The 21,085-nt window shown below is 33.1% G+C and overlaps 1 protein-coding gene across 4 annotated transcripts in view; it reads left to right on the top strand.

Annotated features, from left to right (window-relative positions):
• The window catches only part of ABCA5 (ATP binding cassette subfamily A member 5), a 93,038-nt gene extending 74,146 nt beyond the window's left edge, over nt 1–18,892 (top strand). Inside the window, exons 25-40 of one of the 4 annotated variants that reach the window (XR_009210121.1) lie at nt 667–780; nt 1,170–1,304; nt 2,017–2,091; nt 2,636–2,727; nt 6,212–6,338; nt 6,645–6,762; nt 6,860–6,951; nt 8,001–8,176; nt 8,619–8,694; nt 8,821–8,915; nt 10,634–10,753; nt 11,870–12,019; nt 12,498–12,577; nt 14,202–14,257; nt 14,873–17,255; nt 17,919–18,892. Coding sequence is in view for 3 of the 4 variants with exons in the window: in XM_032177951.3 (XP_032033842.1) it covers nt 667–780; nt 1,170–1,304; nt 2,017–2,091; nt 2,636–2,727; nt 6,212–6,338; nt 6,645–6,762; nt 6,860–6,951; nt 8,001–8,176; nt 8,619–8,694; nt 8,821–8,915; nt 10,634–10,753; nt 11,870–12,019; nt 12,498–12,577; nt 14,202–14,257; nt 14,873–14,980 (1,614 nt within the window). In the remaining variant the exon portion in view is untranslated. Of the gene's footprint in view, nt 1–666; nt 781–1,169; nt 1,305–2,016; nt 2,092–2,635; nt 2,728–6,211; nt 6,339–6,644; nt 6,767–6,859; nt 6,952–8,000; nt 8,177–8,618; nt 8,695–8,820; nt 8,916–10,633; nt 10,754–11,869; nt 12,020–12,497; nt 12,578–14,201; nt 14,258–14,872 lie in introns of those variants that run through there. The other 3 variants (XM_032177951.3, XM_058429047.1, XM_058429048.1) reach the window with 3 other exon arrangements.
• Nucleotides 18,893–21,085: the final 2,193 nt, after the last annotated feature.

The raw sequence follows: 21,085 nt of genomic DNA, 5'->3' as shown, positions 1-21,085 counted from the left end.
CGCATGTTCTCACTCATAGGTGGGAATTGAACAATGAGAACTCATGGTCACAGGAAGGGGAACATCACACTCTGGGGACTGTTGTGGGGTGTGGGGAGGGGGGAGGGACAGCATTAGGAGATATACCTAATGCTAAATGACGAGTTAATGGGTGCAGCAAAACAACATGGCACATGTATACACATGTAACAAACCTGCACATTGTGCACGTGTACCCTAAAACCTAAAGTATAATAATAAAAAAAAAGAAAGATTTTCTGAAATGGTAAAAAAAAAAAAAAAAGAAAAAAGGAAAACAGAGTTACATGAGGTTGATGCTGAAAGTAAATTTACCGATTTTGTCAGAGATCATAATGACCTTATATATTAGTTTCTGCCATATAAAATAATAATGTTTTTCTTATACTTTAAAAAATAAAGTGCTGTATATTAAAATAGTAGCTAATATTTGAGAGAGATAAAGTTGTAGCTAGCTATACTTGGTTTTTATAATAATGAGAGATAGTATTTTACTTCGAATAAAAAACTACAAATAGTGTTCAGCTTAAATAATTTACTTAGGATTGTATTATAATTATTTCTTCATATTTTAATATGCCTAGTATTTCATGTCATATGTATTGCAAGCTATTCATATTTTTATAGAAACATATTTCTGATTTACAGGTTTTTTGCCTTATTGGTTATGTTCCATCAGTTATTCTGTTCACTTATATTGCTTCTTTCACCTTTAAGAAAATTTTAAATACCAAAGAATTTTGGTCATTTGTCTATTCTGTGGTAAGTCACATTTTACATTATTTCAACTTTCCATAGCAGTTTAATTAACATGAATTCTTTCCTGATTATACTAAAAATGTTACATGTCTTTTGTAAGTGCAGAATTTAGATAGATAATTGGCAGCTTCTTTTTGTGTGTACATTTGTCTTCTGAATCATCCTTTCCACGTAGGAACAATATAGAAGACATTTAGCAACTAGTGTGTATCAAGGATACTAGCTACAAACAAGTGGTATTCTTGTTGCTTGCTGGCTAAATATCATCTCTTTTTCCATGTTTTATTAGAGGATTGAAAAAATAATTTAATGCTTAGACACCAATTTGTAAGTCAGTTTGTATGAAGTTTCTAAACACTTTGTTACTTTTTTTTATTTATTTTTTTCTTTAGACAGCGTTGGCTTGTATCGCAATCACTGAAATAACTTTCTTTATGGGATACACAATTGCAACTATTCTTCATTATGCCTTTTGTATCATCATTCCAATCTATCCACTTCTAGGTTGCCTGATTTCTTTCATAAAGGTAATTCTGCTAAATATTTTAATATGTTAAAAAACATAAAATAAATATGGTCTAATTTGGGGATGTTAGTTCTTGTACAGAAAATAGTAAAATGCATCAGGCTAATGGCTACTACTTGATTTAGATATTATTAATGCAGCATAAATTATTGTGAGCTCTTGTCAAACTGTAAATTCTCAAAGGAAAAGGGCTATGTTCATTACAGGTTCTCTCATGCTCAAAATGATGTATATAATTAGAAGTGTGACATGGTTTCAGTCAGTATTCATTTTTAGGAGTTTGTAGGTGATTAAATAATGTATTTTACTATAAAGGGATGAGAAAGAATAAAGTGTAAGAGATTTTCTTCAAGAAAAAATAGAGACAAAAACCAGATTCATTTTATTAAGGCTGGATAATTGAAAAAATTCCCATGTGATTAGAAAAAATATTGTTATGAATTCTTGGTTTGGAATTGCTAATTAATTCTACTTGGTAATCCTACTACCCCTGCTTCCCTTTTTAGGTCTCAGTTCAATGTGTTTAATTTATACTGATCCTCAGAAATATTTTGGGACAGGGAAGATTTTAAGTAAAAAATATAACTTACTAATATGAATAGCTAACTTATTTATAGAAAGTACATGTTTGCTAAACAAAATACATTTTTTCATTTTAATCAAAATATTTCTACATATTGCAGCATATATATTTTCAAAACTTTTTGTCTTAGATTTCTTGGAAGAATGTACGAAAAAATGTGGACACCTATAATCCATGGGATAGGCTTTCAGTAGCTGTTATATCGGTAAGAAATAAAGTGTTTTTGCGAGTTAGCCTGTTACCTTCAGAATAGTTTGGTCCTATGGTTTTAACTATGTTTAGTTTTTTATCCTGTTGCATGAAAAAGAAGCTGCATAAAAAGTTAAGCATGTTAGTTAACGCTAGCTAATCTGTATTTCAGTGGGGAGTACCTTTCATTTACTGAATATGTCCACTTTAATATACTTAGCCTTTTACATGTTATTAATTCTATTTAATTACAGTTCTGTCTTAGAAGCAAAAACAAAGTTTTTGTGTTTGATTATATTTTATGAAGCTGACAATAAATGAATGATACAGGGGTAGAAAATATGTGAATAATTTGCTAAAAATAATTCTGCTTTGGTTTGTATTAAAATTTATTTTTAATTATGTTTATGTAAAATGTAAAAAAGTTGTGGTTACTTCTTTTGGTAATGGCAAGGAACTTGATGTATGTAGTCTTAGTTCTGTTGGCAAAGGAAAAAACAACAACAACAACAACAACAACAAATCTTTTAGTCATGAGCTGCTACATGTTCTTCTTTTAGCCTTACCTGCAGTGTATACTGTGGATTTTCCTCTTACAATACTATGAGAAAAAATATGGAGGCAGATCAATAAGAAAAGATCCCTTTTTCAGGTCAGTTGATTTTTTAAAAATTTTAAATGTTTTTAGTATATTTACAGAACTGTGTAACCATCACCGTAATTTTGGAACATTTCCAGCACTCCAAAAAGAAACTTTGTACCCATTAACAGTCACTTTCTTATCCCTATTCCCATAGCCCCCAGTCTTGGGTAGCCACTAATCTACTTTCTGTTTCTGTCAGATTTGCCTATTCTGAACACTTTATATAACTGGACAATGGAAATATGCTTTGGAAAACTTGAGTCAAAAGACCGACAATTCTCTTAAATACCTTGTATTTAACTTTTATATCTATTTGCTTTTTACCATAGTTGGTTGGCATGTTATTTTAATGTTGGAAAATCATCAGATTTGCCAGATAACATCTTTGAAAAATTGCTAGGATTTGGGCACTATATTAGTATCTAGCATATGGTTTTACACTTAGTATAATGTTTGGAGGGCTCATCATGTAGTCGTGTGTAGCAGTACTAAATTACCTTTTTATTTTTGTTGAGTAATATTACACTGTATGTGTGTACTGTACTTTTTATATATCTTAGTGAGTTGCTTTTACTTTTCAGCTATTATGAACAATGTTGCTATGAATATTTGTATACAACTGTTTGTATGGACATATATTTTCATTTCTCTTGGGTGGATACCTAGAAATGGGATTGCTGGGTCATTTGAGGAATTGCCAGACTATTTCTAAAGTGGTAATACCATTTACACTCCTGCTAGGAATGTTTTAGGGTTCTATTTTCTCCACATCCTTGCCAATGCTTGTTGTTGTTTGTCTTTTTTTTACATATTCTTCCAAATATATTAGCTAATTTGTTTTTACTTTTTCTTCTATCCAGCCTTGCTTACGTGATTCATCACTTTATTATCATTTCAGCATCCTCAACTTTTGTCTTTTTGACCTGTCCACTAAAAATTATAATTATTGGTGAATCGAATCATATGCTGGAAAAAATAAAAGTTCCATTTGATAATACTACATATTTATTCCATATAAATTCAGCTGGTTTTTAAAAAAAATTATTTTAGATTTGGAGGTAAATGTGCATGTTTGTTAGCTGGGTATATTGCATACTGGTGGGGATTGGGCTTCTATTGTAACATTACCCAAATAGTGAACGTTGCACCTAATAGGTAGTTTTTCAACCCTCATCCCCGCCCCCTTTTGGAGTCCACAGTCCTAATGTTTCCATGTTTATGTTCATGTGTATCCACTGATAAGTGAGAACATGTTGTATTTGATTGTCTGTTTATAAGTGAGAGCTTTTAAGTGAGAACATGTGGTATTTGATTGTCTGTTTCCAAATTAGTTCACTTAGGATAATGGCCTCCAGTTCCATCCATGTTGCTGTAAAGAACATAATTTCATTCTTTTTATGGCTGTGGAGTATGCCATGGTGTATATGTACCATATTTTCTTTACTCAGTCAACTGTTGATGGACTGTTAGGTTTGTTCTATGACTTTGCTATTGTGAATAGTACCATGATGAACATATGAGTTCAGGTGTCTTTTTTATGTAATGATTTTTTTTTCCTTGGGGTATATATCCAGTAGTAGGATTGCTGGGTTGAATGGTAGTTATATTTTAATACTGTTTGGTAACATATCACATTTGCCTAGTTAGCACCTTCTTATCTCTTTCTTTTCAATAGTTATCCAAAGCTTTCTCTTTATTCCTCGTATTCCTCAAATCACCTTATCTTACTTCTTGCTTCTCAGTAAATAATCTTGTCATTTATCTCAGAAAATAGAAGCATTTAATTATGTTATAAATTTCTACAAATTTACTCACATCTTCCATCATTTTTGCCTTTTCCAAGTCCTAGAGGAAGCAGCAGCCCATCCTATTATCCAAATCTTCATTTATTCTGTATACTTGGAATATTGCTCAATTTTCTTTTTCTCTTTTTCTCTTTCCTTTCTGGATCTCAATAGTGTATTTTTTCTCTTATTCTCTTTCCTTTCCAGATCTCAATAGTGTATTTTTTTCTCTTTTTCTCTTTCCTTTCTGGATCTCAATGGTATATTTTTTGTGGGGTTGGGGAGGGTCACCTTTCTTTCATATATGAAAGAACCCATAGATCTCATTTGAACGTGAATCCATCCCTTATTCCTATTCTATATCTCTCTTTCCTTTCATAGCCCAAATTCTTCTATCTCCAGTTACTCACCTTCCATCCACTCCTATAACTCCCCGCAATCTGGGTTTTCCCTTACCTTTCCATTGATACTGTTTTCAATAAGATAACTAATGATTTTGTCTTTTCATTGTCTAATAGGTCAACTTATTTAACTAATCTGCAGCCTTTAATATGATTGACATTGTTCTCTTTACACATTTTTCTTTTCTTTTCTTTTTGAGATGGAATCTCACTCTGTCACCCAGGCTGGAGTGCAGTGGCATGATCTCAGCTCACTGCAGCCTCCACCTCCCGGGTTGAAACGATTCTCCTGCGTCAGCCTCCCAAGTAGCTGGGATTACAGGCATATGCCACCACACCTGGTTAATTTTTGTATTTTATTTTTTAGTACAGACAGGGTTTCTCCATAGTGGCGAGGCTGGTCTTGAACTCCTGACCTCAAGTGATCTGCATGCCTCGGCTTCTTAAAGTGCTGAGATTACAGGCAGGAGCCACTGCACCTGGCCACATTTTTCTTGTTCCTTTGTTTTCCATTATGTCTTCTCCTGTTTGCCTCTGTACTTCAAAATTGCCTTTGCAAGCACTGCATCCTCTGTCTATCCCTGACAATGGCGTTACTGTGGGTTCTGATGTCAGCCCTCTACATCTACTCTTTCTGGGCAATTTCATTTGTACTCAGGTTGTAAATTTTTTGAGGACAAGGTTCATGTTTTTTCATCTTTCTTTCTGTGTGATAATACCTGACACCTACTAGTCATAAATAATATTGTTGAATAAATGAATGAATTTAGATAATATCATCCAAATGCTATCAGTCATTGAAAAATAATGCTTGTGGCTGGGTGTGGTGGCTTGAACCTGTAATTTCAGGACTTTGGGAGGCTGAGGCAGGTGGATCACTTGAGGCCAGGAGTTTGAGACCAGCCTGGGCAACATGGTGAAACCCTGTCTCTACTAAAAATACAAAAATGAGCCGGGCGTGGTGGTGCGTGACTGTGATCCCAGCTACTCAGGAGGCTGAGGCAGGAGAATCGCTTGAAACCAGGAGGCAGAGGTTATAGTGAGCTGAGATCATACCACTGCACTCCAGCGTGGGCAACAGAGTGTGAGACCCTGTCTTAGAGAGAGAGAGAGAGAGAGAAGAGAGAGAAGAGAGAGGGAGAAAGAGAAGAGAGAGGAGAGAGAAATATCGCTTATAATTCCACCTTTCAGAGATAATCCTAGATCTTACGTTAGTGTGTTTTTTCAGTCTTTACCTAGTATCTGAATTTCTTACTATTTTAATTATTTGAAAACCTGCTGTCTTTTATATTTATTATACATATGTAGAAACCTTTCAACAAAGTCCAAAAATAGGAAGCTTCCAGAACCACCAAACAATGAGGATGAAGATGAAGATGTCAAAGCTGAAAGACTAACGGTCAAAGAGCTGATGAGTTGCCAGTGTTGTGAGGAGGTAATTTATTCTTTATGGCTAAGTCATAGTAAATATGAAATGATCAATTCCCAGTATATAGAAATTAATCTGAAAAATATTTTTCTTTGCATATGAAGCAATCTGAAAAAAATCTTTCTTGGAAAAAAATACTTTGTTTACTTACTTTTGAATAAGCCAGAATTTCAGTCATAGATGGATATTTATTTGTACAGTATCCCCTTACTAGCCAATATAATTTTTATAATATGGATATGAGTTATGTGCAGCCTGTCATTTCATGATAAGTTTTATAACTTTCTTTTTAAATACAATTTTTCTTATTAGAAACCATCCATTATGGTCAGCAATTTGCATAAAGAATATGATGACAAGAAAGATTTTCTTCTTTCAAGAAAAGTAAAGAAAGTGGCAACTAAATACATCTCTTTCTGTGTGAAAAAAGGCTGGTATTTAATTTTTTCTTACATAACTTTTCTAGAAGAGTAATTTCCACTTTTAGTATGATTTGATTATGTTTTTTTTTCTTTCAATTCCTTTAGGAGAGATCTTAGGACTGTTGGGTCCAAATGGTGCTGGCAAAAGCACAATTATTAATATTCTGGTTGGTGATATTGAACCAACTTCAGGCCAGGTATGATATATAAGAGTATAGGATATGTTGAATGTGATTTATATTGTTAATTAACATAAACTTTTGGTGACATATTTGGATTTGATATTCAATTTTTATGTATATTTTTAGAATTTTTTGTACAGCCTGATCAAATTATGATCTTTTGGGTTATCTGTAAAAATAATGTGCATGGTGAAATTTTCATAGACACATGAAGACACACGCATATACAATATTTCTGCTTTTGTAATGCTTACATGCATGAGTTATTTGTCTACCAACTTAATGGAAGACAATTTTATTAGCTTCAGGAGATATGAGAGCTTGTTTTGACTTGCCATCAGCTAGTCTTTTATTATAAGCATGTCACTGACCACTTTGTGGACACTTCACAAAACTACCCTGATCCCATTTCCTGCTTCTCTCCCCTTGCTTACTTTATGCCAGCCACACTAACTCATTACTTTCCTGGAAAATGCCAGGCATACTCTTTTTTTTGGGTTTTTGCCCAAGATGTTTTCTTTGTTTGGCTATACCTGATACCCTAGAAATACATATACTAAATTCACTTACCTCTTTGGCTCAAATGTCACCTTCCAGTGAAGCTCCCTGATCATTAGAATTACATCTTGCTTTTTCGTCCAACTCTGTATTACCCTTTCTGATCATGTCTCTGAACTCTGACTTAGCTTTATATGTCCTTCCATCATCAAACATCAAAAAGGAGTAAAACATCTGGCCGGGTGCGGTGGCTCATGCCTGTAAACCCAGCACTTTGATAGGCTGAGGCAGGAGGATCGCTTGAGCTCAGGAATTCAAGACTAGCCTGGGCAACATAGTGAGACCTCTTCTCTGCTAAAATTCAAAAAAGAAAAAAAAAATAGCCAGGCATGGTGGCACATGTTTGTAGTCTCAGTTACTTAGTGGTAATAATAATAATAATAAAGGAGTACAAATCTGACTTGATATTACTCTGGCTGTAGGAAGGGGTTTTAATTAATGTACTTGCCACTTCCTTCACAGTGTAAATTAAGCAAAATAGTAAAAATTGGTTTGTGTTTCTATAGGTATTTTTAGGAGATTATTCTTCAGAGACAAGTGAAGATGATGATTCACTGCAGTGTATGGGTTACTGTCCTCAGATAAACCCTTTGTGGCCAGATACTACATTGCAGGAACATTTTGAAATTTATGGAGCTGTCAAAGGAATGAGTGCAAGTGATATGAAAGAAGTCATAAGTCGGTAAAATAATTGTCTTTAGATTCCTTTTATTACTTAGAGGAAAGGTTTGCATTTCATATTTTTAAAATTTCATAACAAGCATTTCTGTGGACAATGATTTTTATAGAAAATGTTTATTACTTTTTCATATATTTATTATGTATGAAAATATATTGATAGCTATAAATTATGATAGTTATAAAAAGGTCATTTTTCTATTTCTAGTTACAGGATGAATATACCTATAGATATCATGAAACTTACTTTAATTCAAAGTGAACCATTTTATCAAGATACTAGTTTATTTAAAATGATGTAAATTGGAGACTTTTGCCCTTACCTACTTATAATAAGCTTCAACTGAGTAACTGTTCTAGAGAAAACAACATCAGGGATCACACCCGGTTGGTATTTGTGTTTATATATATCATAGTATTCTCATTTTGTATTGTTCATTTTGCAGAATAACAAATGCACTTGATTTAAAAGAACATCTTCAGAAAACTGTAAAAAAACTACCTGCAGGAATCAAACGAAAGGTACTTTCATTAAACACCAAATAATGTCTGTATTTTTATTGATAGTTTAGTACCTGATATTGTCTTGAGAGATTCCTTATAGTGAACCTTTGTTAATTTCCCACCCATCTTTTTCTTTCCATGTAGTTGTGTTTTGCTCTAAGTATGCTAGGGAATCCTCAGATTACTTTGCTAGATGAACCATCTACAGGTATGGATCCCAAAGCCAAACAGCACATGTGGTAAGTATGGTACTTGTGACACAGTACATGATACTTTAGAACAGTTTTTTTTATTATAATAGTTTTATGTTAGTTTTATGTACATCTTGATTTTAAATCCTATTCAAATGATACAATAGTAATTAAAAATTAAATAGATTTAGAGATTTCCTTAAGCTTTTAAAACTTTGCTGTATTTTTCATGAAGTGTTCATAATATTTTACATATTCCGAAACAGAAATAAGCATGAGTCATTATTAAGATAAAGAGTTCTAGTGTTCTGAATAGTTTTTAAGTTTTTTTCTAGTCATTTAGCATACAAATGATCTTTCCCATAATAATGGTGTCTTGAATTTATGTTGAGACTCTTTCTAATACAGTCATGCATTGCCTAATGACAGAGATACATTCTGAGAAGGGCGATTTTGTTGTTATGCAAACATAATAGAGTGTACTTATATAAATCTCTGGGTGGTTATAGTCTACTACACACCTAGACTATATGGTATAGCCTATTACTCCTAGGCTATAAATCTGTAGAGCATGTCACTGCACTGAATACTGTAGGCAGTTGTAACCCAATTGTAGGTATTTGTGTATCTAGACATATCTAAACACAGAAAAGATACATTATAGAAGTATTATAATCTTATGGAATCACTGTTGGAAATGTGTTTCATCATTGACTGAAATGTGATTATGCAGTACATGTAAAGTACTAATTAGTTGAACAACTCTTTTTTTTTTTTTTTTTTTGAGTCAGAGTCTTGTTCTGTTGCCCAAGCTGGAGTGCAGTGGCACCATCTTGGCTCACTGCAACCTCTGCTTCCTGGGCTGAAGAGATTCTCCTGCCTCAGCCTTCCAAGTAGCTGGGACTACAGGCAACAGCCACCACGCCCGGCTAATTTTTTGTATTTTTAGTAGAGACAGGGTTTCACCATGTTGGCCAGGCTGGTCCTGAACTCCAGATCTCAGGTGATCCACCCTCTTCGGCCTCCCAAACTGCTGGGATTACAGGTGTGAGCCACAGTACCTGGCCTTGAACAACTCTTTAAGCCTCGACTTCCATGTCTGTAAAATAATAAGGTTTGGTTTGGATGCATGTTAAGGTTTTCTTATGATTCAAAGCCTGTTTTGGTTATAACATGAAAAGGCATCAATTTTAAAATTTATTTGTTGTCGTACTTTTAGCCCATATTAACATTTGAAATCATGGATTTTTTTTTCCATTTGACAAGCTTTCAAAATGAAGGGAAAATAAATTAGAATATAAAAGTCATGGCCTGGCACAGTGGCTCACGCCTGTAATCCCAGCACTTTGGGAGGCTGGGGTGGGCGGATCACGAGGTCAAGGAGACCATACTGGCTAACACGGTGAAACCCCGTCTCTACTAAAAATACAAAAAAAAATTAGCCGGGTGTGGTGGCAGGCACCTGTAGTCCCAGCTACTCAGGAGGCTGAGGTAGGAGAATGGTGTGAACCCAGGAGGTGGAGCTTGCAGTGAGCCAAGATCGGGCCACTGCACTCCAGCCTAGGGGACAGAGCCAGACTCTGTCTCAAAAAAAAAAAAAAAAAAAGAATATAAAAGTCATAGTTGGGCAGGATGTAATAGCCATAGCAATTGATATTTGGTATGTTTTAATTAACTTAAATAACCAACCGGTTGGATTTTTAAAAACCCATTTTTTTAAACAAACAGATGTGTTCCTCTCTTTTTGTTTTATTTATGTTTTATAGGCGAGCAATTCGAACTGCATTTAAAAACAAAAAGCGGGCTGCTATTCTGACCACTCACTATATGGAGGAGGCAGAAGCTGTCTGTGATCGAGTAGCTATCATGGTGTCTGGGCAGTTAAGGTCGATGTCTAAATAGCATGCCATTTAGGGGAAGAGGGTGGGGGCTGGACTTTGAATGTCATCATTTCAAAAACATGGCAATAGTTAGTAATTTAAATGTAAATATTTTAGTTTTTGAGTTAGCTTTTTATAGATTGACTTGGATGTTGAGTTTTTAAAAAATATGGCTGTCTACTTTGAATTTGAATTTACTTAATATTTCAATAACAGAATATTATTTTTAGGCATAGTACTTGTTATTTTAAAAAATTGTTATATATTGGATTAATTATATAACACAAATATGAAATAAATATATGAGTTTCTACTTACATAAATAAATAATCGAGTAAAGAAATAAGTGTGAGAGAAGAGGTGCATCTTCCTTACAGAACAACTCCAAATAATAATATATGTAGATAATACCCACTTCAAGGGAGGAGGCTTAATCTCCTATCCCCCAAGTTTGGACGGGACTTAGCCAGTTTCTTGTAAAAAATAAATGACAGAAGGAGAAAAATAGTAACTTTACAGTTGAGAAAGCTGGCAAATACTACCTTAACTAAACAATGTTGTGCAGATATCATGTATTCACTGATCTGATATGATGGAAAAAGTACTACAGCTGTGTGATATTCTCTCCAAAACCCATAACCCAAGTCTAGTCATGAGAAAAATATCAGACTAACCCAAATTGAGGGACCTTCTAACACATGCCTGACCAGTACTTCTCAAAACTGTCAAAATCATGAAAAAGAAAGAGTAAGAAACTGTCACCCACAGTTAGAGACTAAGGTGACATGACAGCCAAGAACACTATGGTATCCTGGATAGAACCTGGAATAAACAAAGGACACTAGTAGAAAATTGGTGAAATCTAAATAAAGTATGGAGTTCAGTGACAAGGAATGTACCAATGTCGGTGTCTCAGTTGTGATGAATTTACCATGGTAATATAAGATGATAAGATTAGGGAAACTGAAACTGGATGAAGAGTGTATGGGGATGCTGTATTTTCTTTGTAATTTTTCTCTAAATGTGAAGGTATATTTTTTAAAAATGTAGTTATATGTATGAGAGATTATTCTTTGAAGCTGTCATTTTATATCTGAGCTTTCTTTTAAAAAATTACTTCAGATGTATTGGAACAGTACAACATCTAAAGAGTAAATTTGGAAAAGGCTACTTTTTGGAAATTAAATTGAAGGACTGGATAGAAAACCTAGAAGTAGACCGCCTTCAAAGAGAAATTCAGTATGTTTTCCCAAATGCAAGCCGTCAGGAAAGGTAAAATTTAAAAAAATGTGGTTATATTTCTTTATAGAGCAAAGGTTATAAAAAGTTGTTATATTAAGGATTAAGTGAAAAATCATCTTTTCATTCATAGACCATATATGTATATCTGTGTGTGAATATATATATATATTTTCATATATATGAAATATATGTATCTGTAGATAGATAATTTGTATATATATCTCTGTATTATCACCAATACTGGACTAATGAAGTCTGATGGCTGGTGTTTTATATCTGCCTTAGTATTAGATTTTTCAATATTCAGTAGTATTTAAATTTTTTTAACATTCTTAGTAGCAATGAGAGTTGTTTTGCATGAAAATGTTATTATTTTAAACAATTTTCATCCAAGTAAATATCAGAATGTTATTGAATTTAATTTTGAATTTTAAACATGTTGAACTTTAGCTTTAGAACACAATAGTAGTAATTTTTTATTTTTTCCATATTTTATCTTTTTTTTCAGTTTTTCTTCTATTTTGGCTTATAAAGTTCCTAAGGAAGATGTTCAGTCCCTTTCACAATCTTTTTTTAAGCTGGAAGAAGGTAAGTAGTATTTGAAAAGCATTTATGTTGTAGCTCTCAAATTATGAAAGAATTTTATTTAAAAAGTTTAAAACTGGGGACTTGGTTTATTTTAGAAACTATGGCAGATAAGAAGATCACCTTTTATTCATTTAGTCTAAGACACAGGTAAACACTAATGTCATAAGGATTTTGTAGATAAACTCTATTGTAATGTAAACCTTTTGCAATCTTCAGAGAGCACTGACACAGTTTATCACATTGCATCTATGAGAAGGGTCAGCTTAATTATCGAGTCTTTGCAGTTAGTCCAGCAGCAAGAGCTCTGAGTTTCTTGAATCCTTACTTCATACTGGTCCATAGAGGTAGCAACACTATCAAGACTCCAGTGGCAAAGAGAATTCTGAGTGTAGCGAGCAGTGGGCAGTCCCCAAAATTTTAAGGAAGCTTATAGAATCTTGGCATTTTAAAAATAAGTGGTATGTAGGATAAATATATATATGCTGGTGACAGTTGAGGGAGATCACCTCCTGGAAGAATCAGGTATTCGTATGCAGATTATTTTATGGCATTTATAAACTGTGAAACAACCTATATTTATGTAAAAGGTTTATTAATAATTTTCAAAATAACTACAGGATTTTTATGATTGTTCTTTATGTGATTACTGAATACAAAAAGATTTCCTGATACTGTATATATTCTTGTCGCAGCTATGTATTAATGAGTTTCCTTTTGCCAAGAACACTAATTAATTTTTTTTTTGTCTGTAATATATGTATTCACATAGTCAGGTAAAGTTCTGCTTTCCTGGGGATTTCTTTATGACCAAAGAGAACACCTGAACTACTTATGGAGAATTAAATTAAAGGAATGAATAGAATAACAGAAATTTGGTATTAGCTTATATTGCAAAGGAATCTGAAATAAATATAGAAAAGTTTATGGGCCGGGCATGATGGTTCACACCTATAATCTCAGCACTTTGGGCGGCTGAGGCGGGAGGATCCCCTAAGCCCATGGTTCGAGACCAGCTTGAGCAACATAGTGAGACCCTGTTTTTACAAAATATTTTTTTAAATTACCCGGGTGTGGTGGCATGTGCCTGCAGTCCCAGCTACTCAGGAGGCCGAGGTGGGAGGATTGTTTGAGCCTGGGAGGTTGAGGCTGCAGTGAGCCATGATTGTATACTTGCTCTGTTGCCCAGGCCACTGTATACCAGCCTGGGCAACAGAGCAAGACCTTGTCTTAAAAACAAAACAAAAGGTTTATGGAGATAGGACCAATATCCAGAATCTAGTTCAAGAAGCCAGAATAGGCTACAGTGGAGTTGGAGAATGGGAGATAAGAGAGCAGGGATCAAAAGAAGACATGAAAAGAATCACCAGGAAAAAGATAATGGAGGAGAACTTAGAAAAAGTGAAATAAGACAAGTAACATTAAACATAGAGTACTTAGGGCTATAGAGGAATTATAGGCGTGGGGAAGAGAAAGGAAGTAAGCGGGAAAAATAACATGTTTTGGCAGCTTCAAATTTAAGTGGATTGATTACAGAGATATTTTAAAACATTGTTAGCCACTTTGGTAGGTATTGCCATTTTTTTCAGATATTGAGAAGTAAAATACTATTTTTATATTTTAATAGCTAAACATGCTTTTGCCATTGAAGAATATAGTTTTTCTCAAGCAACACTGGAACAGGTACTATAAAGTTAAATTTTTAAAAATTATTTTATAGAGGAAGGTATCTGATATCGATTGTTTTGGTTTATATCGGAGAGGGAGAGATATCGTAAACCAGTGACAAATTGTTACAGAATAATCTTAAACTTGGTATAATTTTAATCAACCTTAGGTTCTTCACTTACTAATTTTTTAAATTTTATTTTTAAAATTGATATTATTTTAAATTGACAAATGACACTGTTTATTGGATACAGTGTGATGTTTTGATACATGTGTGCAATATGGAATGCTTAAATCAAGCTAACTTTCATTTGCTTATTTTGAATATCTGTTTTTTTCATTTTGTAAAGAAAGTGAGTCATGATGGTGGTGTTTCACATTAGTGTATTTGAAATTACATTAAGTAGTTACGAATTATTTTTTAAAAAACAAATCTATTAATCTAAAATAGTATTCATCTTTGCATGTAACTTTTGGAAATAATCTGTTTGAATAATGTTAGTGTTAATAAATCTCTTGATACTTGTTAATATAACTAGATACAGCCTTGTACCATTTCTGATTTAGTTAAAAGTTCTTTGAGATACTTGAGATACAGAATACTGTATTCATTTATTTCTTTTCACCTAGGTTTTTGTAGAACTCACTAAAGAACAAGAGGAGGAAGATAATAGTTGTGGAACTTTAAACAGCACACTTTGGTGGGAACGAACACAAGAAGATAGAGTAGTATTTTGAATTTGTATTGTTCAGTCTGCTTACTTGGACTTACTTCTTTTTCACTTAATTTTAACTTTGGTTTAAAAAGTTTTTTATTGGAATGGTAACTGGAGAACCATGAACGCACTTGAAATTTTTCTAAGCTCCTTAATTGAAATGCTGTGGTTGTGTGTTTTGCTTTTCTTTAAATAAAACTTATGTATAATTAAGTGAAGCTGCATGTTTGTATTGAAGTATATTGAACGATATAGTTTGTATGTCATCTTTTTCACCATTCCAAAACAGTGCTTCTGAATTTATGATTTAAAGGAATAGTGATAGAATAGTTTTATTTTGAAATTATTTTTAAGTTTATGCCATCTTCTTAAATAAGTATGTAATATTCCAATCTAAATAAAAAACTAATTCATAACTAATGCATAGAAAAGATATGTGAAGCAATGTGAAAGTTTCTTGCTTCTCCTTTTTAATTTCTAAAAAAGCCACTTTGAATGGAAGTTGTCATCCGTAAAAGCTGAAGTTTGTAAGCACTAGGAAATCTCAATATAGAGATTTGAGGAAAGTTATATCCACTAGGTGGCAGTCATTGATCATAATAAGTGAAATGAGCCCTTGTTCTAGTACATGATTTTAGGCATAGGTAATTAGGTATGCGAAATTACATTTCTTTTATTTAAAGTAAAATTCAGAAGGTTTTAGTTGTTATAATTAAAGGAAGACTGTGTTTAGAATCTTATGTAGTAGTCTGATTTTTTGACTCTGTGGCTAGAATGACAGTTATCTATGGAGGTGGAAGAATTAAGCCATACCTTTTCCCTCATCACTCTTGGAACATACAAATTTTTTGTCATCTTCCTTGCAAAGGGCACATTTAATTTTGTTCTTGAATAAAATATTTTATTGGGTATTTGTTTTTATTGGTAAACTTTACTGAATATCTTTCTCTTTCATAAAATTGTAAGTAGATCAGTGTGTAGATTTATTTAATAACTTAACCTCATTGACTTTGGAACATGGTGGGATATGAATAAACTCTTTCAAGGGTTAAATTAAGAATTGTAAGTGCAGTACACCTATTTCTTTTTAATAAGAACCAGAATTTCATTATTTGATAGAGTTAAAGGCATGGCTAATATTTTCTTAGAAATACTTCCTTGTAGAACCCAGGTATTGGCTAAAGGTATAAAATAGTGTAAATAATGCTAGTTGACATTACATTTCAACCAAATGAAAGTATTAACTTCATAAAACAAATATATTGAGAGTGTGATTATTGTATTAGACAACAACAACAGCAATGACAGAAAGATTTGGTACTGAGTTACTTTAAATAAGCAAACCCTTTCAGTGGCATTATTAATTCTTTAATGTAGGCAAAATTTAATGAACTTTTAGCTTTATTGTATAATAAGACATCTGTGATTTTAGGCTCTAGCACCGGATTTAAAAGTGTTCTTTCTTGGTACAAAGTACGTGGCTGATATTTTCCCCCATTGCTGGGGCAGTTGCTATACACTTTCCTGAAGTATACATAATGTTCACATAAATACCCAGGGACCTCTCTTTTGGGATGTGCTTTTGTAATATGTGTAACCTTGAATACTTAAGTTTAATAAAAGCAACAAAATTATATCTATAGTTTACTAAGGCAGTCACGAAAAAACATAGCTTTTTTTAGAACCTGACCATCCTGAGAAAGTTATGTCATCTGAAGATAGAGCATGACTAATATAGAAAATTACCTGCTTTTGCATGTAGATTTGGTAACTTTCACTTTACATTTGTGAATGTGTAATTGGTGCAAAGTAAATTTTTTTCCTGCAAAGTGAAAGTTGAGTAGTCACAATCATGTTATTTATTTTGTTCATTTAGTTACTTTGCTTTTAATGTATATGAATACATGCTCTTGTAAACAATTTTAAAAGACATTCAAATTTTTTTTTAGTTTTTATATACTCAATATATTTTGGTTGTTAAATTAAATTATGTTCCCTTTTTCACAGTAACAAAATCTGACTCAGGAGAAATATAACTTAATTCTTAGGAAAACAAGGGTAAGTGAGCTGGAAAGCAAAAGAGACAAAAAGTCAAATATATTTATTTACAGTGTACAGTTCATGTTTCTGAACATATTGATTTTAAAATGTCTTAAATTACTGATCTCAAAACTTTTTTCTATATCATTACAGATAAATAAATAAATACACATATTAGGCAAAAGCAACATCACCAACCTTATATTTCCCATCCATGGTCAAATTTTAAAAGGAGAGTAAAAGCTGAGCTTTACTGAGTGAGTGTTTACTGACTAATAAGGCAAGAAAAAACATGATGAGTGTACTTTACATCTTACTTTTGTGGGCTCTTCATTTTTTTTTTCTGGTTTGTTTTCAGTAAAGACAGTGGGTTTTCTTTAAAATAATTTTTTCTTTTAAATTGGCACAAATTACCTTAGGTCAGTATTTTGGTTTTAATCATTAAAACATTTTTAGAGTAATGTAATTCAACAAATATTTTAAGTGATTATGTTTCCAGAAATGGATTCTTTGGAGAGAAGGATGACTATCAGTTTTGGCCCCGTAAGATCTTGGAGATCTATAAGATAGATACTTATATAACTTACATAAAATATATATAATATATTACTTATATAACTTATATAACTAGCTATTTTATATAACTGGCTATAATATGACAAATCCTTTGTTAGTAGTACTAACAACGTTTTATAGGAGCACAATTAATTTTACTTAGGATAAGTGTTGTTATTATTGTTTTTATTGTTCTGTTGGTCACTCAAAATTTGATTCTAGTTGTGCCCTGAGTTTGTTAAAATACCATACTGTATTTTTGTGTAACATGTAAATAGGCATTAATTTTTGAGAAATAGAAATGTTTATCCTTAATGTATTTTTAATTTGCTAACATTGATTTTTTATTTTCTTTCCTGAAATAGCATATTTCCTAAAATGAAAGAATTCTCAGATGAATAATTTTTATATCAGCTATTCTTATAAGGTAAAAGTTTAATTATTTTTTATTTATAATGTATTGTATGTAAGCAATTCTCAATGCTGCTCTTTAAGAAAAATAAATATGATTATATTAATAATAAGCTTTAAGAGTTGAAAATTTAAGACAAGTCATTTTGTATACTGAAGTGAGTTCTTTGTTATTTAGTGCTGATAATTGAATAATGAGTAGCTCATATTAAAAATGATGCAAAAACCTGGCACTAAAATTGTTAGTAATTTTTTTTAAGTATCTGAGGCTAGTTTTCAAGTGCAGAAGGAACATTGACAATTACTTTATGTTTTAATTTACATTCAGATTTTAAACATAAACTAGGTATGTTTATAGATCTTTTTGTCTTGGATGTATTTTTTTTTGTAAATAGAAAGCAATCACTTTAACGTACACATTATTACGTATAACAGGTTCAGTTACTCTCAAGTATTTAACACTACTTACAAATTTATCACTTTCCTTAGAATTTTTGAACAAATTGATTCATACAAATACTTAGGCAATATTTTAATCTTAATGAACAGATTCTTCCCAAGTGCCTAAACAACTCTTGCAAATCAAATTACGTTTTTAAATTAAAAAATCAAGTTCTCAAGAATTTCAAGCATCGTTTGGTGTTTCTTTCATTTTTGAGATAGGGTCTCACTTTGCTGCCTAGGCTGGAGTGCAGTGGCACAATCCCAGCTCACTGCAGCCTCAAGCTCTCAGGCTCAGGTGATCCTCCCACCTCAGCCTCCTGAGTAGCTGGGACTACAGGCATGCACCACTGCACTCAGCTAGTTTTCGTATTTTTTGTAGAGATGGGGTTTTGCCATGTTGTCCAGTCTGGTCTCAAACTCCTGGGCTCAAGGGATCCTCCCGCCTTGGCCTCCCAAAGTGTTGGAATTACAGGTGTGAACCACTGTACCTGGCCTTCAAGCATCGTAAAAATAGGCAAAATACACAAAACTTCCTGGTTATAAGGCCTGCAACCACACTTGCATAAATATAGTAATATGTTGCATAACAACATTTTGGTCAGAAATGGGCCACGTAGTAAGATTATAAAATATAATACTGTATTTTTCTTGTACCTTTTCTATGTACACAAATACTTACTATTGTGTTACAGTTGCCTACAGTAGTAAGTATAGTAGCATGCTGTCCAGGTTTGTAGCCTAGGACCAACAGGCTGTATCATATAGCCTAGGTGTGTAATAGGCTATTGCCTTAGCACAGTGACAAAATTGCCTAATGATGCATTTCCCAGAACATATCCCTGTTGTTACGTGATGTGTTCACAAGATTCTCAAATAAATACAGTGTCAGTACACTAATCAGAAGTAATTTTTTCACCGTGTCTACATATATACCTTTGCAGAGTTACACATTTGCCAATAAAAGGACTATCTCACACTATCAAAATTTATCCCTTTGATAATTTGAGACCAAGAGATGGATGCTAATTAGGTTTCTCAGTTAACGATTGGGACTGATCAAGGGGTATCTATCAACTAAAATAATGATATAAGCATAGAACCTGGATCTGCCTTCTAAGACTAAACTGGCAACTGTTGAGGTGGCCCTTCTTTTATGTTCAAACCTTGATTTTTGAGCTTTAAGTTGTGAGTTAACTCAATCTAAGTTTCAGGTTTTTGCAACCCAGTATTTTTCCCCTAAAACAAGATGTTATTTAGGTTTTATTATTACGTTTCATCTAAATTCATGATAATAGGACTTTCCAAGTTCTGTGTTGTGACTATAGTATAACATGCTTAATTAATGAAAATGAATTCCTCAGACCAGGTGCAGTGGCCCACACCTGTAATCCCAGCACTTTGGGAGGCTGAGGGTCAGTAGTTCGAGACCAGTCTGGCCAACATGGTGAAACCCTGTCTCTACTAAAAATATAAAATTAGCTGGGTGTGGTGGCACGTGCCTGTAATCCCAGTTAGTTGGGAAGCTGAGGCAGGAGGATTGCTTGAACCCAGGAGGCAGAGGTTGCAGTGAGCCAAGATCGTGCCACTGCACTCCAGCCTGGGCGGCAGAGCGAGACTCTGTCTCAAGAAAAAAAAAGAAAGAAAGAAAATGAATTCCTCACCTGGGTTGCAATTTTACTTTCCTTTCTGTTTTGTAATTCTTATGTGTCTAATTAACTATAATACTATGGTCATTTTACCGACAGAATAATACCATTATTGTTTTGGTTCACCTTATCTAATTTTTATTTATTAACGTATCTTTGTCATATAGTTGTAGGAAAAGATGTTGAGTGCTAGTTGTGATGTATATGTATTGGCTAGTAATTTATTTGGCCAAATTATACTATTGATATTGTTATGTGATTATTATGTAGTTGATATTTGTTGTCTGTTGACTACATTTAAATTCTCATACATCAGTGTACATGAAATCAAGTTGTGATAGAATGAGATTAAAATTATACATCAAGCTTTACAAATTGGTAAGAAATCTCAACTTCTAGTGTTATCATATCTGCTAATTTTAAAAGACCTTATCTGTATCTTCTAATTCTTTAGTAAGTAGGCATCCTTTGAATTTACCTTCACCAAATTAAGAATCTAGATAGTTTTTATAGCCATCTATGATGGTGCCTAAAGTCTTTAAGTTTCAAAGAAAGACTGCTTTTCATTATTATTCAGTATTCACAAATATTTTATTGTATGTCAGTTAAGAATCAAGCACTTTTCTAAGCACTAGGCATATACATTAGGCATATACATTATTGAAACAATAGACAAAAGTCTCTGCCCTCACTGAGCTTTTATTATAGTAAGACAAATTACCTACTTTAAAAAATACATAGTATGTTAGATGATGGGGAGGGAGATAAGGACTCTTGGTGCTGCAGATGAAAGCACACTGATCTCATGTAGGCAAGACTACGCTGAAGTGAGTTGGTACTGCAAGTACAAAGGCCCTGAGGCAAGGTGTGAGTGGTTTATTTGAGAAACAGGACCAGTGAAGCTTTAGCTAACTGATCAAGGGGGACACTAGTGGAAGATGGGATCGAAAGGCCCGTTATGGACATTTTATTGACCTTCAGTGAGATCAGAAGTCATTGGAGGGTTTTGAGTAGAGGTGTGGCAACATTAG

The sequence above is a fragment of the Hylobates moloch genome, unplaced genomic scaffold (genome assembly GCF_009828535.3).
Source record: "Hylobates moloch isolate HMO894 unplaced genomic scaffold, HMol_V3 SCAFFOLD_15, whole genome shotgun sequence".
NCBI lineage: Eukaryota > Metazoa > Chordata > Mammalia > Primates > Hylobatidae > Hylobates > Hylobates moloch.
The sequence above is the reverse complement of the archived record's forward strand: the minus strand, read 5'-3'. Positions and strand labels throughout refer to the sequence as shown.